At 39.8% G+C, this 13891-nt stretch overlaps 1 protein-coding gene across 1 annotated transcript in view; it reads left to right on the top strand.

The window, feature by feature from the left end:
* TENM3 (teneurin transmembrane protein 3) overlaps window positions 1-13891 on the top strand; it is a 540843-nt gene that overhangs the window by 436944 nt on the left and 90008 nt on the right. Inside the window, 5 exon segments of the mRNA XM_032468497.1 lie at window positions 1252-1462; window positions 1902-2003; window positions 2209-2403; window positions 3485-3685; window positions 7770-7955. Of these exon segments, the coding sequence (XP_032324388.1) occupies window positions 1252-1462; window positions 1902-2003; window positions 2209-2403; window positions 3485-3685; window positions 7770-7955 (895 nt within the window).

Raw genomic sequence — 13891 nt, 5'->3', positions numbered from 1 at the left:
TAATTCTCACAGCTGAGATGTTACAGTGCCGTTTGACTACACCAAAGAAAACAAAACATGCTTTCATGCTTTAACAAAAAATTTAACATGTCAGAAACTGAATTAGATATTCTAAATTCTATCCATCAGTAACAGAAAGAGGTCCGTCTATGTACAGGGGCAAAATTCTCAGAATCCCAACAATTGATTTTTTTTCCAATTTGATTGTATTAAGGGATTCATTATAAATAACTTTTCCTTAATAGACATCTGATGAAATTCCATTTAAGCAATCTATCAGAAAGCAGAATACTGAGACTCACATGCGGAGCGCTGTAACATGAATGAGGTTTACATAGATGGCGCTGTAGTGTACTTTCCACCACAAACACAAACCTCAGGAATAAAATGAAACTACTGAGAGTCTACAGAAACTGAATCACTCTGCTTTTAAGAAACTGTTATCTAACAAGTTTATTAAAACTATGTTGGAAAGTCTTTGCAGTGTCTTGCAAATTAACTGAATTATCTCTAGGTACAAAATGTACCCCGCTGTTACAAATCACATTCCATATTTTTAATTATCTTTACATTCTCCAGTTAAATTCTTCCAGCTACCTAATGTTCCTGATGACTCTTGCTAAAACAAGAATTAAGTTGAATCATGATTGACTTCATGACAATAATGAGGCCATCCCTTCAGAACCCCTTCATTGTTTAATTTTTCAGACTTTTGATCAAAGATGTAAAGGCATCTTGTTATATGTTTTTAATCTAACCGTGACTAAGTAAAAATCCATGGCTTTCTCCATGGTGCCTGGGATGGTTACATCAGGGTCACAGAGAGGGTAGCGTGGTGTAGTGGGAACAGCCCCAGCTTTGGAGCGAAGCGCACTGGCGATCACACACCAGCTCCACCACTGACCAGGTATCTGACCCTGCTCAAGCTCTCAAGTTTCAGTTTCAGTTGTAGCCCCAAACTGCCTACACTCACAAGCTTTTTATCAGTTGGAATAATTAAATAGTTTTGGGAACCATATTATGCAGCCAGGGAAGAAATGGCCTCTGAAGTTTAGATGCAGCAATGGTGTGCAAGGTAACCTTCATCCTCCCCAGAAATGGAATGCCTAGAAGACCTGTCATCAGTCAGGAGCTTCTTTCTAACACTGTCTTGATTAGAGCAAAGGAGACAGATTTGAGAAGGAAAGAGAGAAGCAGCCACAACGGTCCAAAGTCCAATTACTGAACGTTTTTACTTGTCCCCATCTTCAGTACGACTTTGTGGAGCTCCTGGACGGCAGTAGGCTGATTGCGAGAGAGCAGCGGAACCTGGTCGAGTCGGAGCGAGCCGGGCGGCAGGCCAGGTCTGTCAGTCTCCACGAGGCCGGCTTCATCCAGTACTTGGATTCGGGAATCTGGCATCTGGCTTTTTATAATGACGGGAAGAGTGTGGAGCAGGTGTCATTCAATACTATCGTTATAGGTAAGGATGGTCCTCAGAGCATCGTTTTCCCAGGCTTCCAGCCTGAGCACTGTCTTGGATAGAAACTGAACTGTCTTCATGAATTTTGAGTGATGCCTAGGATGTCAAAGCCTGTGGTAAATGGGAGAAATATTTTTTAATTGTATATTTATGAAGATGTGATGAAGCACGAAGCACTGGGGAAAATACTATTTGAAGGTAGCTTGGAGGAGGACGGTGCATCAGGAAAACATTTAAAAACATCTGCATTTGCAATGGCAGTGTTTTGCTTTAACTATTTGAATAATCTGGCATAAACGAATCTTTTGTTGTTGTTGTTATGGAGCAAGCTATCCATACTTCCTTCAAGATGTAGCTAAAGTGATAAGTGACACCGTTTACCTTGTGTGAGAGGCAGGCTGCACATACAGCAAAGATCGCTGCTTTCTCTTTCCTTCAGAGTCTGTGGTGGAATGCCCCCGAAATTGCCATGGAAATGGGGAGTGTGTTTCTGGAACTTGCCATTGTTTTCCAGGATTTCTGGGTCCGGACTGTTCAAGAGGTATGCCAGTCAGATTCTTTTCTTAAGCCAACATCAATAAGCTGTAGAAACACGAGTAATTCCGGAAACTACCAAGACAGGAAAGAAATGCGGGGGGTGGGGGGGGGAGAGATGGCATGCTGCTTGTTCCAGCGACGTGCCTTTTCTTTGAGACTCTCGATGGAAGATGTGGCTGTTCATTCTTCTGTCGCGTCTCATTTCACAGCAGCCTGTCCAGTGCTGTGCAGCGGCAACGGGCAGTACTCCAGGGGTCGCTGCCTCTGCTTCAGCGGCTGGAAGGGCACCGAGTGCGATGTGCCGGCCACGCAGTGCGTAGACCCGCAGTGCGGCGGGCGTGGCATCTGTATCATGGGCTCTTGTGCGTGCAACTCAGGATACAAAGGAGAAAACTGTGAAGAAGGTAAACCCGGCACTGTTTGCAGGAGTCCATTGTTATCTTCGTAAAGAAACATTATATTTGTAACCTTCAGTTTGGCAGATAAATCTTTTTACATGCCTCCTTCTGAACGTGGTTTTGATTTCCATATTTATGGATACATTGCTTCATGAACAGTTAACCTAATAAAAAGAAAAAAATACCAAGGAATCCTTTTGCTCATTTTCAATAGTGTGATTAATTTTTTTTTTTTTTTTTACTCTGAGAAAGTAGCAAACATTTGTGTCCTGAAAGCAACAGTGGACTGTTGACTTTTTTTTTTTTTTTGCATTTTTACACATTGATGCCAGCTTCTAAGTCTATCATTTTGGCATCTCTAGAAAGACCGGATGCAGAACATAATATACTAGTGAAAAAAGTGCAACATCCTGAGTTTGTTCCATAACCGGGTATAAGGACAAGTCGAGATGTTATACTGCAAAGTGCAGTCGAATTGTTTTTTCAGACGGCAGAAAAGCACCATTTCCGTTCTTCAGTCAAATTGATTTTATTGATCTGCACACACAAAGTAATGCAATTAAGTCTCGGGAATTAAATTTTCAGGCCATTGACCCTACAAGTGTAAAGGTTTATTGAGTCAAATTGCTAAATTAAATCTCGTCATCTAAAGCACATTAAAGTGAATTAAGAAGGATCGAGAGTATGCAACTCATTTATTTCTCAAACACTGGAGGGTCCCACACAGCTGTCAGTATTCGGTGGTGAGGTCAGCTGAGTCAGATTTTGTTATAGAGAAGCCAACACTTACTACTCTCTATTAGGCAGAACAGAAAGCAATGGTCTGAAATCTCAAGAGCAGAAGTGTGTAATTCAGGGGAATTACACATCCTTGCAAGGGTCTCAGTTACCTAAATGGCATGATCCTTACGGCTTTATTGTATCATTGTCTGCATTTTCGGGAACAAGTTCTTGCAAATGGTAGGTAAACATTCGAGTAGCCCAAATGTTCAGATAAATTAGATCTGGGATTTAATTCTTTGTTCTGCATGTACTGTGTAGGTCTTCTCGATTTAATCGTAAAATTGGTCTCTTTTCTTTACACCAGCTGACTGTCTAGACCCTGGATGTTCTAATCACGGTGTGTGTATCCATGGGGAATGTCACTGCAATCCAGGATGGGGCGGGAACAATTGTGAAATTCTCAAGACCATGTGTCCAGACCAGTGTTCTGGTCATGGAACGTATCTTCAAGAAAGTGGCTCCTGTACTTGTGACCCGAATTGGACAGGCCCAGACTGCTCAAATGGTGAGCTTAATACATGCAGTTCCATCGAGGGCTTAACATTGTTTAGCTGAAGGGCAAGATATTGTAATTTTTAAAACACTCTTACTACATTTAATACAGATTTTATTAAAATGATTATTTATAGAAATAAATATTAAAAATAAGGAAACTTGTTATGGTATGGAAAGAAACAGGCTTAGTCAATCTGTTACTAAAATTTCTCTTTTAGGATTATTGTAAAGAATACTCTTTCTTTTGTATAAAGCTCTCTGTCTTTAACTCTGAAGGCCTGTGTACAGCTTGCAGATTTAAGCACATTATCTCATAAACAGAGAAGCCTCAATTAAAAAATTACTTGACAACATAAGTCTTCACATGGCCACAATAAAGAGTATACATATGCAGATATTATGGTGTACATCGTGGTTTGACACTGAGTTTTTAATTATAATCGCATGATTATAGTAGAAGTGGCAGATAGTCATTTTATTCATTCAGTCAGCTCTGTGCAGGGCATTGTGACAGGCCCTGCAGGGATCAAAGAATAATTCATCCTTCCTGCCCTCTAGACTAGGGGCTTTCAAGTTTTGGAGCATTAAATAACACTTTTACATTGTGACCTCATATACATATATGTGCATATGCTCACATCACTGACACAAGAGCTTTACAAAGTGGTACAAACTGATACTTTCTTCTCAAATCTACTCTGCTTTTTTAATGCTGGTTGCAACCCATGCATTAATTCCATGACCCACTCATTAGCCACACGGCTGGGAAGGATGCTGTTCCAGTCTAGAAGATTATAGTTTAATTGGGGAGATAAGATGAACACACGTGAAATACTTAGAAACCCGTCCTTTCCAGTTTAGTACTCTGTTGAGTGTTACATGGAATAATATGTTAAATTCCAGCAGTGTTTAGATCCTGCCTTGATGCATCTTGAAAGTTTTCAAGGAGCCTTTTAACATTTCTTGCCTTCTCTTAAAGATTCCAGTTATTGTGGAGGTTGGGGGGATATTTTTTCCTGGGGGAACAGTATTAGAAAGTACTTAGGAGCATGGACTCTGAAATCAGATGTTTGGGTTCATATCCAATCTCTACTACTTAACAGTTGTGTAACCTTAGGGAAATTACTGGCCTTCTTTTTACTTATCTGTAAAATGGGCTCAATCATGACATTCTTCCCATAGGTGCTGTGGGAATTGCTTGAATTAATGCATGTGAGGTACTTACTACAAGGCTTAGCCCATAATAAATTCTAAATACAGCTACCACCACCACCACCACCACTGTTACTGCTGCTACTACTGTTAGCAGAGACACAACTGTGAGACTGTCCCTGTGTACAGGGGACAGCGAAGACAAGGTATTTGGAGGTAAAAATTGGCTGGGGCCAAATTATGGGAGACGCATCAGTCAAATAAGCATAACTATACTAGCTGTAAAATGATACTGGTTTGAAATACTGTCATTCTAACTTGTCTCCCACAGTTATCCAGGCAGGGAAGGAATAACGAAGTAGCCCTTTCTGCTTCATAGAAAGTTATTTAATACATTACCTGAATCATTTTATAAAGAATAGTTTGATATTAAATAGCTCAAAAGGTAAAATTTAGGGGGGAGGGTATAGCTCAGTGGTGAAGCACATGCCTAGCATGCACAAGGTCCTGGGTTCAATCCCCAGTATCTCCATTAAGTTAATAAATAAATAAAGCTAATTACCTCCCCCTCCATAAAATAAAAAAAAAAAAAGGTAAAATTTGGTCTTCTTCATAAAATGGTATTGCTATGAATAGCCCCCAAAAAGGGATGTAAATGTTAATTAAGAGATAAAATTGGCTGCCAGAATTCCATATCACTATTTTACATATTTAGACTGATTTTTTTTCATACTGATGTGATTGTTCTGCCAGCTGAAAATCTAATTTTACGTGTGCGCGGAATGACTCTGTAGGTGTAATGAGGGAGGAGTTCGTCTTACTCATTTTTAAGTCCCTACTGCAAAACAGAAATTTAACAGGTACTAAACTCTTAATATAGAGAGTTGAATAATGAATACAGTATTCTTTGGGAGAAAGTAATGAAGCACAGAAAGAAAAAAAAACTTTGTTAAACTCTGCTTTTAGCTGCAAGAAAACAGAAAAACTACTTCGAATTATTACTAAAGATCTCCCACACGTATATAGCCATCCTGTGAAAACGTCCGGGTTCATGTGCCTCAAATTTGTCTGCATGTAGCACAATTCTCATTTAAAGTTTATTTAAAAAAAAAAAAAACTGTTGCTAATTTAATTTGTGACTCAAAAGTTTACTCACAGTAGAATTTGGAGTTTCTAACATACACTGAATCCTAAAGCAAAATGCTTCACCAGCTACCTCTTCTGTGGTTGTGGAAATGACCTTCAGATGTCTAAATTCAATAAGAGAGTAGGTTTTGCACCTGAAGAAGCATTTGTTTAAGCTGCTGAAAGAGAAGAAATGAGTTATTTCCATCAGAAAGTTTATAGGCTGGAAAGCAACAGAGCTTCCCTCCCTCTTCATCAGCAGTGTGGCCATTAATTAGCCCTTCAATTCCACTTCAATTAAATTAAGTCTAATTAATAAGTTCATTACAAAGATTGACGCACCTTGCTCAAAGCTAGTGTGCTAAATGCTGATAAACACCTTCACCCTAATGAAAAATTGATTAGATTTAGTTTTAAAAAAAAAAGGGTACCTCAGAAAGAAACCTCTCTCTTCTGGAGCTGAGGTGACGTTCTGTTCCTCTGAAGTTAATCAAACCATCTTGGATCTTTTAATCAAAAATTTAATTCAGACGAGAGAGGCAGTGTGGCATGAGAAAAACACATACCACTCTCTTCCAGTTAACGGTCCTGGCTGTTGTTTAGAAGAAATGTTACAACTCTCATGGTGCCTTGATCTGGTGTTTAAAATTCTGCAGCGCTGTGAGTTACGGTGTCTGAGAAATGGCATTTGGTCGGGGAAATCGGAACACATGATTACATAAACAGTTCCTAGTGTTTTATTTGAAAATACAGCCATAGTCCGTTTTCTGTTTGTTAGACATGATCTTAGGTTTTTACTGTTCAGCACTTTTATTTTGGAAAGAAAACCAAAAACTAAATAGTCTTACAATCTTAAGAAAAAATACAGTTAATTCTGTTTAACATATGTGAAGAGTAAAAAATACAATACCCTTCAAAATTCTCTTTCTCTGTCTCTTTCTGTCTCAATTAGATCTAGTCAAATAAAGCTTTTAAGAAAAAAAAAATTCAGATGCTTGAATTCTGCTTTAAAAGACCTAACCTGTTGTTGTTGTTTTAAAAGTCCTTTGGTCACCTGGCTCCTTTCAGTAATTCTAATAAATGAAAAACCTTCCTTTTCACTGCCAGAGTCAGTAATTACATATATTATTAAACTGGTTTTCTATTGTTGTTTTGCTCAGCAACTCTTATCTGTGAACGGTACAAATATACTGAATAGGAAAAAGAACAATGTCTTTTATTTAACCAGCATATCTGTGTGTCAGAAGCAAGCTAATATGCCTACTAAAATAGACTCTTTTTCAACAGTAATTTCCCAATATTTAAAACATTTAAACCATAGGATTAAAAATAATCCCTTTTCAATTTTTGCTATGGGGTGAAACCCAGCTCCTTAGATACTTGATATGGTTAGATGTTGAAATATTTCTTAAATTTTGTATCATTTGATATATGTGTGCGTGTGTTTTTGGCTACCAAAAGATACCCTATATACATACATATATATGCGTGTGTTTATGTATTTTCATCTCATTATGAATCCTGTGCTCTGTTTTGTCAGTAGCCATACATAAAATATAGATAGGAGACTATAACAGAATTGTCATGTGCATCTTGTGCCCAATTACGGGCAGCATATAAAAGTAATCGATGAATAAAAAAGTAAACTTCTATTTATAGTTCTTTGCAGCCTGTAAATACTTCATTTTTATTTTCAGTAATTTTGTTTTTCACCTTAACACATCTGGGTTTAAGACAAAGCACTTCTTATTAACTCCCATTCTCCCTCCCCTCTACCCTTCTCCCCTGCCCTCGCCTCCTCTTGTTTCTCAACCTAGAAATATGTTCTGTGGACTGTGGCTCCCATGGGGTTTGCATGGGGGGGACTTGTCGCTGTGAAGAAGGCTGGACGGGCCCGGCGTGTAACCAGAGAGCCTGCCACCCGCGCTGTGCAGAGCACGGGACCTGCAAGGACGGCAAGTGTGAATGCAGCCAAGGCTGGAACGGAGAGCACTGCACCATCGGTAGGCCCCCCTGCTCCCCCCAACCCAGCACTGCACCGTCGGTAGGCCCCCCGCACCCCCCACCCCAGCACTGCACCGTCATTAGGCCCCCCCGCACCCTACCCAGCACTGCACCGTCGGTAGGCCCCCCATGCCCCCCTCCAGCCCCATGTGTGCCCTAAGAGCCCAGGAAGACCTGATTTTTTCCTCCTTTTTTCCTTCAGAAGAAGTTACTACTTAGGGTGGAGGGTATAGCTCAAGCGGTAGAGCGCATGCTTAGCATGCATGGGGTCCTGGGTTCAATTCTTGGTACCTTTTCTAAGAGTAAGTAAACCTAATTACCTCCCCCCACCAAAAAAAAAGAGAGAGAGAAGTTACTACTTAAGTAAGGTTATCTTTTTACAGTGGCAATTCAGTTCTTTAGAACTGCTGTCTCCAGTACGAAGTGTAAGAATTTTGTATTCTTTGTTTCTTGGGATGGCCACCAAAACGGACTCACGTAAAGACGGTTTCATTCCTTACAAATCAGCTCTCAATGCATAATTCTGTTTTCATGTTCTGATTACCACTGCATGACAGCAATATCTTTTACTTTGAAAAAAAATTCCGGATATGTAGCCCTTTATGGCTCCTATAGATTCCAGAGTCACACATCTGAGCACTTATTTGAGTCTCTAAAAGAAGAAGGTTGAGTTTTTATGACTTTATTTTGTGGTACCATGAGAACTAAAGTAGAATAAAATGCGCAAGTCCAGCTTTTCTTAAACAAATGCGTATACTTAACACTTCTTAGATGTGGTGTGGCTCCGGCACATCTGTTGGTGAAATAAGACAATCAAATAGGTGTTTAAGATCAAAATGTTCGTATATAATAAGCGGTATTTAGCCTGGATTCAAAAGTATCCAGAACATGTGTACTAGTGCCATATTTTCAAGCTATTCTGTGCCTTAGCTTTTACCATTTGAGTCACTGAAATGAAAAACATTTACTAAAAAAAATACAACAAAAGTAATACATCTCTACCTCACTTCAGGGAAAGTGTACAACATTAATTATAAAAGGCACAGTCCTACAGAAATTTCATAATTTGAGGTGTGGCATTTCTCCATATTGTTTTGTGTCCATTGTGGGGAGTCTCGATATCTTAAAAGAGTTCTTCTTCCAATGCATTTGTAAGTTTATATACTTCACTTTAAAAAAAAAAAAAAGGAATTAATTAACCAGGAATTTTTTTTCATGGGAAAATTGAAATCACTTATGTTTTATAAATTGTCACAACTGTATCTAAAATTTTAAGGTTCTTCTCTAAACTTGCTGATCTTTGACATCTGCTCCAGGGGTCCCACTAGCACCCCCACTATGTGGTGGTCCGCTGGAAGGGCTCACGGGACTCAGTGTAGTCATGTCCAGGGCTAAAGTAGTTTCCAGAAAGGGGAAGGATCCATCGGCGTGGGAGGCTGTCTAGAGAAATCCACGTACAGACTTTCCATGCTTTCTCTCCCAGCAAGAGAGGCCACAAGAACCACGCTCCTTTCTCCACAGGGAAACGCACCGACGTGTGTGCAGCGTTTCCATCCAGGGGAGCTCGCTTGAGGCTCAGAGTTAGAGGTTTTTATTGGGGCTGCTCAACCAGGTAGCCTCCATCAGCCACAACCACCAAAATTCCAGACTCTCAGAAGAAGAGCAGGTGTTTAGTGCTCCCGGTGGGCGAAATAACCCCATCAGTGTAGGGAACAGCCACCTTTCCAGGTGCCGGCGAAGGGCCAGCCCTGCAGACATCTGCAGATCAGGCCTTGATGTGAACTCTCACCTGTGAAACATCCTTCCAGTCTCACCTGTTGAAGGTGAACTACTGCCAGCAGCTGAGGAACGTGCAGTCCTACTGAGGTAAACTGCAAACGCACTTGTTCAGGGCGTGTGCAGAGCGCTGGTCCCCACGGTTCCACGCGGATGTGGCTTTTTCCTCCTCTGCTCTGGCAGGGGCTCCGCGGGGCAGTGGCTGCCTGCGGCACTTGTGAATGTCAGTAAGGCAGAAAAAGTTGACCACCGCGGTTGGCCTGTCTTTCTGTGGACATTCAGAGGACAGTGTAATATCCTGCAGCCAAACGGTTCCATGCTCCATCCCAGAATGGCCGTACACTAGAAGGAAAACAGGCCTCTCATCGTATTCCACCCCATTTTATAACCCCAGCACCCCCATCGTAAGGGAATGGATTCTAGCTAGAGGGAAAATTGTACATATTTGACTATTTGTATCCTAGGAAGTACCGCCAACACATGTGTGCATAAGTTATCCATCAGCAGATCTGACCTGCCAGCCGACAGCCACCAAATAAATCATTCTGTGGGTGTCCTCGCTGCCCTTGGTAATATGACATGGTTAGTGTCCCACAGAGGAGCTGTTCTGGAACAAGTTTCCAGTTGTCTGGGAACAAAGGGGCTTTTTGTTAGTCAAAAGTGTTTTTATTATAATCTCACATGTCTTGCTGTGGTTGTTAACAATTCCATTTTCTACTGTTTCGTTTTATTTTGTTGCCTTTATATTCCATAAGACTAACAATGTGGAAGTAGAGGACCTGTTTCATTTAAAAGTAAATCTTCAGAGTGAACCTTTTAAAAGATGTAGAGAGCCTTTAAATTACTGTTTTGCTTTTTTATACTCTTAGAACCAGTTATTCCAAATTTTGGCATACAAAGATCCAGGTGCTTTTCCCGTCCTCTGCTTACTACCTGTATATATGTCCCAGTGAAGTCTCGGGGGCCGTTTAAAAGGAGGCTTTTGTGACCCACTGATTAAACAACCCGGAAAACTACAGTATGTTTTCTCATTCAGGAAAGTTACTGCTCTGTTCATTTCCTCTCTATTTCAACACTTAGGCGTCTGACTGAGAGGAGCTTTCACTTTATGAAAGAATACTCATAAATCAGCAAGATTTTCTTCCTTTCTCCACATAATGTGCCATCTCATTGAATGCAAACAGGGAGGTTAATTGAAAGAGAGATGGAGGAGAAATTAAACAGTTAGAAGCAAACAAAAGTTCCCAATGGAGAGCAAAGAATATTCTTCATCAGTCATCTTACTGTCTTCATAAACTCTTCATGCTTTCATAAAACCATAGGCATTTTGATAGTAAAATAGGTTATGAATTTAGAGTATTCACTGAGCACCCAACTACCTGAAGGATTGCGTCCTGGTATTTTTATTAACGTGTGCATTCTTTTCTCTCGTTATGAATCGTGTTCGGCGAATTTGGCATATTCATCCTCAAGTTTATTGCCCCAAGTCCTTCTCCTTTCTTTGGTTAGAGTTTGGCTAGTGATGTATGCAGATTAAAAAAAAATGAAACAAAGAAAAGATCTGCTTTTAGTAATATTATGATTTAAATGAACATTTCTCCCTTCCTCCCCCAAAAGCATTTATGATTGTTGGACCTTTTCATAAATAAAGAGAAGTTATGTGATCGACTCATATCAAAGCAGCACCAGCAATTATCAGAACCTAGTTTAATACTGGTAGCACTGGTGGAGTTGTTCTACCACCGTACTGTCCTATGTTGTAAGTGACCGTTCCATAAAGGGGGGCATACTCAGTTCTTACCTTGGTTTTGCAGAAGATAAGGAAGGACATAAGAATATTTTAGAGGATCCAGAAGCTGGTTGAAAAAAAACTGAATATAATTAAGTCGTTTATAAATAATAGCTGACATAGTTAGAATATCATATGGTTATTTCTACCTAAAAAAGCTGAAAGCAGTTCTGTATCGTGAGAGTTGAGGTGGGTCAAAGTCAAACCTGTGAACTGAGAGCTACTTGGCCTAATTCATTAAGTTCACTATTTGGAATGTATTTCACTGGAGCCAGAATCTGTCACCACACAAAGGCAACTTGGTTGGTTTGGCTCACTCGTTTCTTCTCGCTCAGGGGAAAAGGGGACAGATGCTGTGTGAGCGCATATGCCACGCCAGCTTTTGCTGAAAGATCTTCACAGGCAGAATCCATAAAAGTGCAACACTGAGTGTCCTGGGCCGTGATAAATCCTAAGTACCAAATTTTGAGTGTTTCTAAATGGTACCTTCCCCAGGGACTAGTCTTTTTAGCAGTTCCTGGAAAGAATTTGCCCCCACAGCCATCCATTTCTATCTTGAGACTGTAGATGAGATTGTGAACTTAACGGTGAACTTGATTGAATAACACCACTGATTGTTATCTGTAGTGGAGGGTTGTTATGAAGGTGCGGAAGGCGTAGATCTGTCTGTTGAGGGTGAATAGTCTGGAGGCTGATTGGCATTTCTCATTTCCCCACAGACACAGGTGGAGAAAACGTGTTTAAACTGTTTAAAAGGTGGTTAGATATAATGAAGAACCTCAGGTTGAAAAACATATTTAAAATCCTGGAACAAGATCCCAAAGAACGTTTTGAATCTCCATCCCAGTAAACATTAGCAATACCGTAATTATTGAGGTGTAAAACACTGCGGCTTTGGTTTTTATTCTTTTTGTTAGTCTGAGGAGTGTTTTTAGGAGAAGCATGTTTTTTAACTTCTTTGCATCCATGAAGTCTCTTGAGCAGTGTCCCAATATGACGGGTCTCTTGGGGTCTTTTGCAGTTCGAAACTGTATTGAATAATTTCTGCTTTATTTGGAAAATTACTAGGTTGAAGCATGGGATTCTCTTTTTAGTCTCCGTTTTATTTAACCTCTGTTTTTATTTTTGCTGTGGCATTGACATGCCTCAGTTACACATCATTTGTTAATTCATTCATTTCTTTATCCATTAAGCAATTTTTGATATCTCATCTGTGATATGTGAATACTACTTCTTAATGAAAGTCAGTGTAACATAATGAAAAACAGCATGGGCTTTGAAATTTTCAAGAAGATGTACTTTTCAGCCAGTTCTGCGATTTATTCACTACAACGTGTATCTTAACTTTTTTGAGCCTCCGTTCTTTTTTTTTTTTAATGTAAAATGGCTACAGTAATACCTATCATACGAGATTTTTGACACAGAGTATCGAATGTAGCATTTCTGTACTGTGTGACCTTGGGCAAATCATTGAACCTCTCTGTTTCCTCATATATAAATATGATGTACCTCACAGGGTTGTTAGGATCAAATGAAATGCCAGAATGTAAATCACTTATGGAAGTACCTATCAGGCAGTGTGCAATAAATTAGAGTTTTTATTTTGTTGTTAACTGTAAATGAGACAAACTGCAACCCAGATAATGTTTTGATTGCTGAAGTTAAAAAAAAAAAAAAGTAAAACAAAATGGCTATCCAACGAATTTCCTTTAAAGAATTAATGAAATTTTCATTTCATTGTTATAAAATGTAACCTAGTCTTAGAATGGATACAGACTGACAAGAAGTTAATGTGTTTGGGGTGAGGGATGGAGAGGTGCCGCTTTTTGAGAGCCTGGCGAGGAAGGACAGGTGGAATCTATTGTGGCATTTTCCTTCTAGTTATGTCCCAAGCACAGAGTTGTTTATTGAGCTACATTGATTTTCTTGTACTTTCAGGCAATTCAGATGGAAATTTGGCCTAGGGGAACTCCTAATTCCTTTAAGCTGCAAAAGACCGGCTATTTGTTTTTATTCTAATTCTTTAGTACATTGAGAAACAAGATCATTAATGATCACAAAGGCATGCTTTGTTCAGACGAAACCTAGATGTAGGATACTCAGCATACCTCTGATACACACCACGGTTGCTCTGGGCTTTGGGGTGCTGGAGATGAGAAATTGAAAATGAAGTACACACAGCTGGGGAGTTAACTGCTGAGCAATACGGGGGTAAAAGAAAGATCAGAACGATGCCAGTGTAGACAAGGCTTAGGCTTGGCGTTCTAATTCTTGTCTCAGGATAATGGCGAAAGAATGGTATTTTAGTTGTTTAATCAAAAATAGGTGACAATTTTGAAAAAAAGAAATGACCGCTCTGATATATACGTC

Source organism: Camelus ferus, chromosome 26, assembly GCF_009834535.1.
Source record: "Camelus ferus isolate YT-003-E chromosome 26, BCGSAC_Cfer_1.0, whole genome shotgun sequence".
NCBI lineage: Eukaryota > Metazoa > Chordata > Mammalia > Artiodactyla > Camelidae > Camelus > Camelus ferus.
Note: the sequence above shows the minus strand (reverse complement) of the source record. Positions and strands in the feature narration are given on the sequence as shown.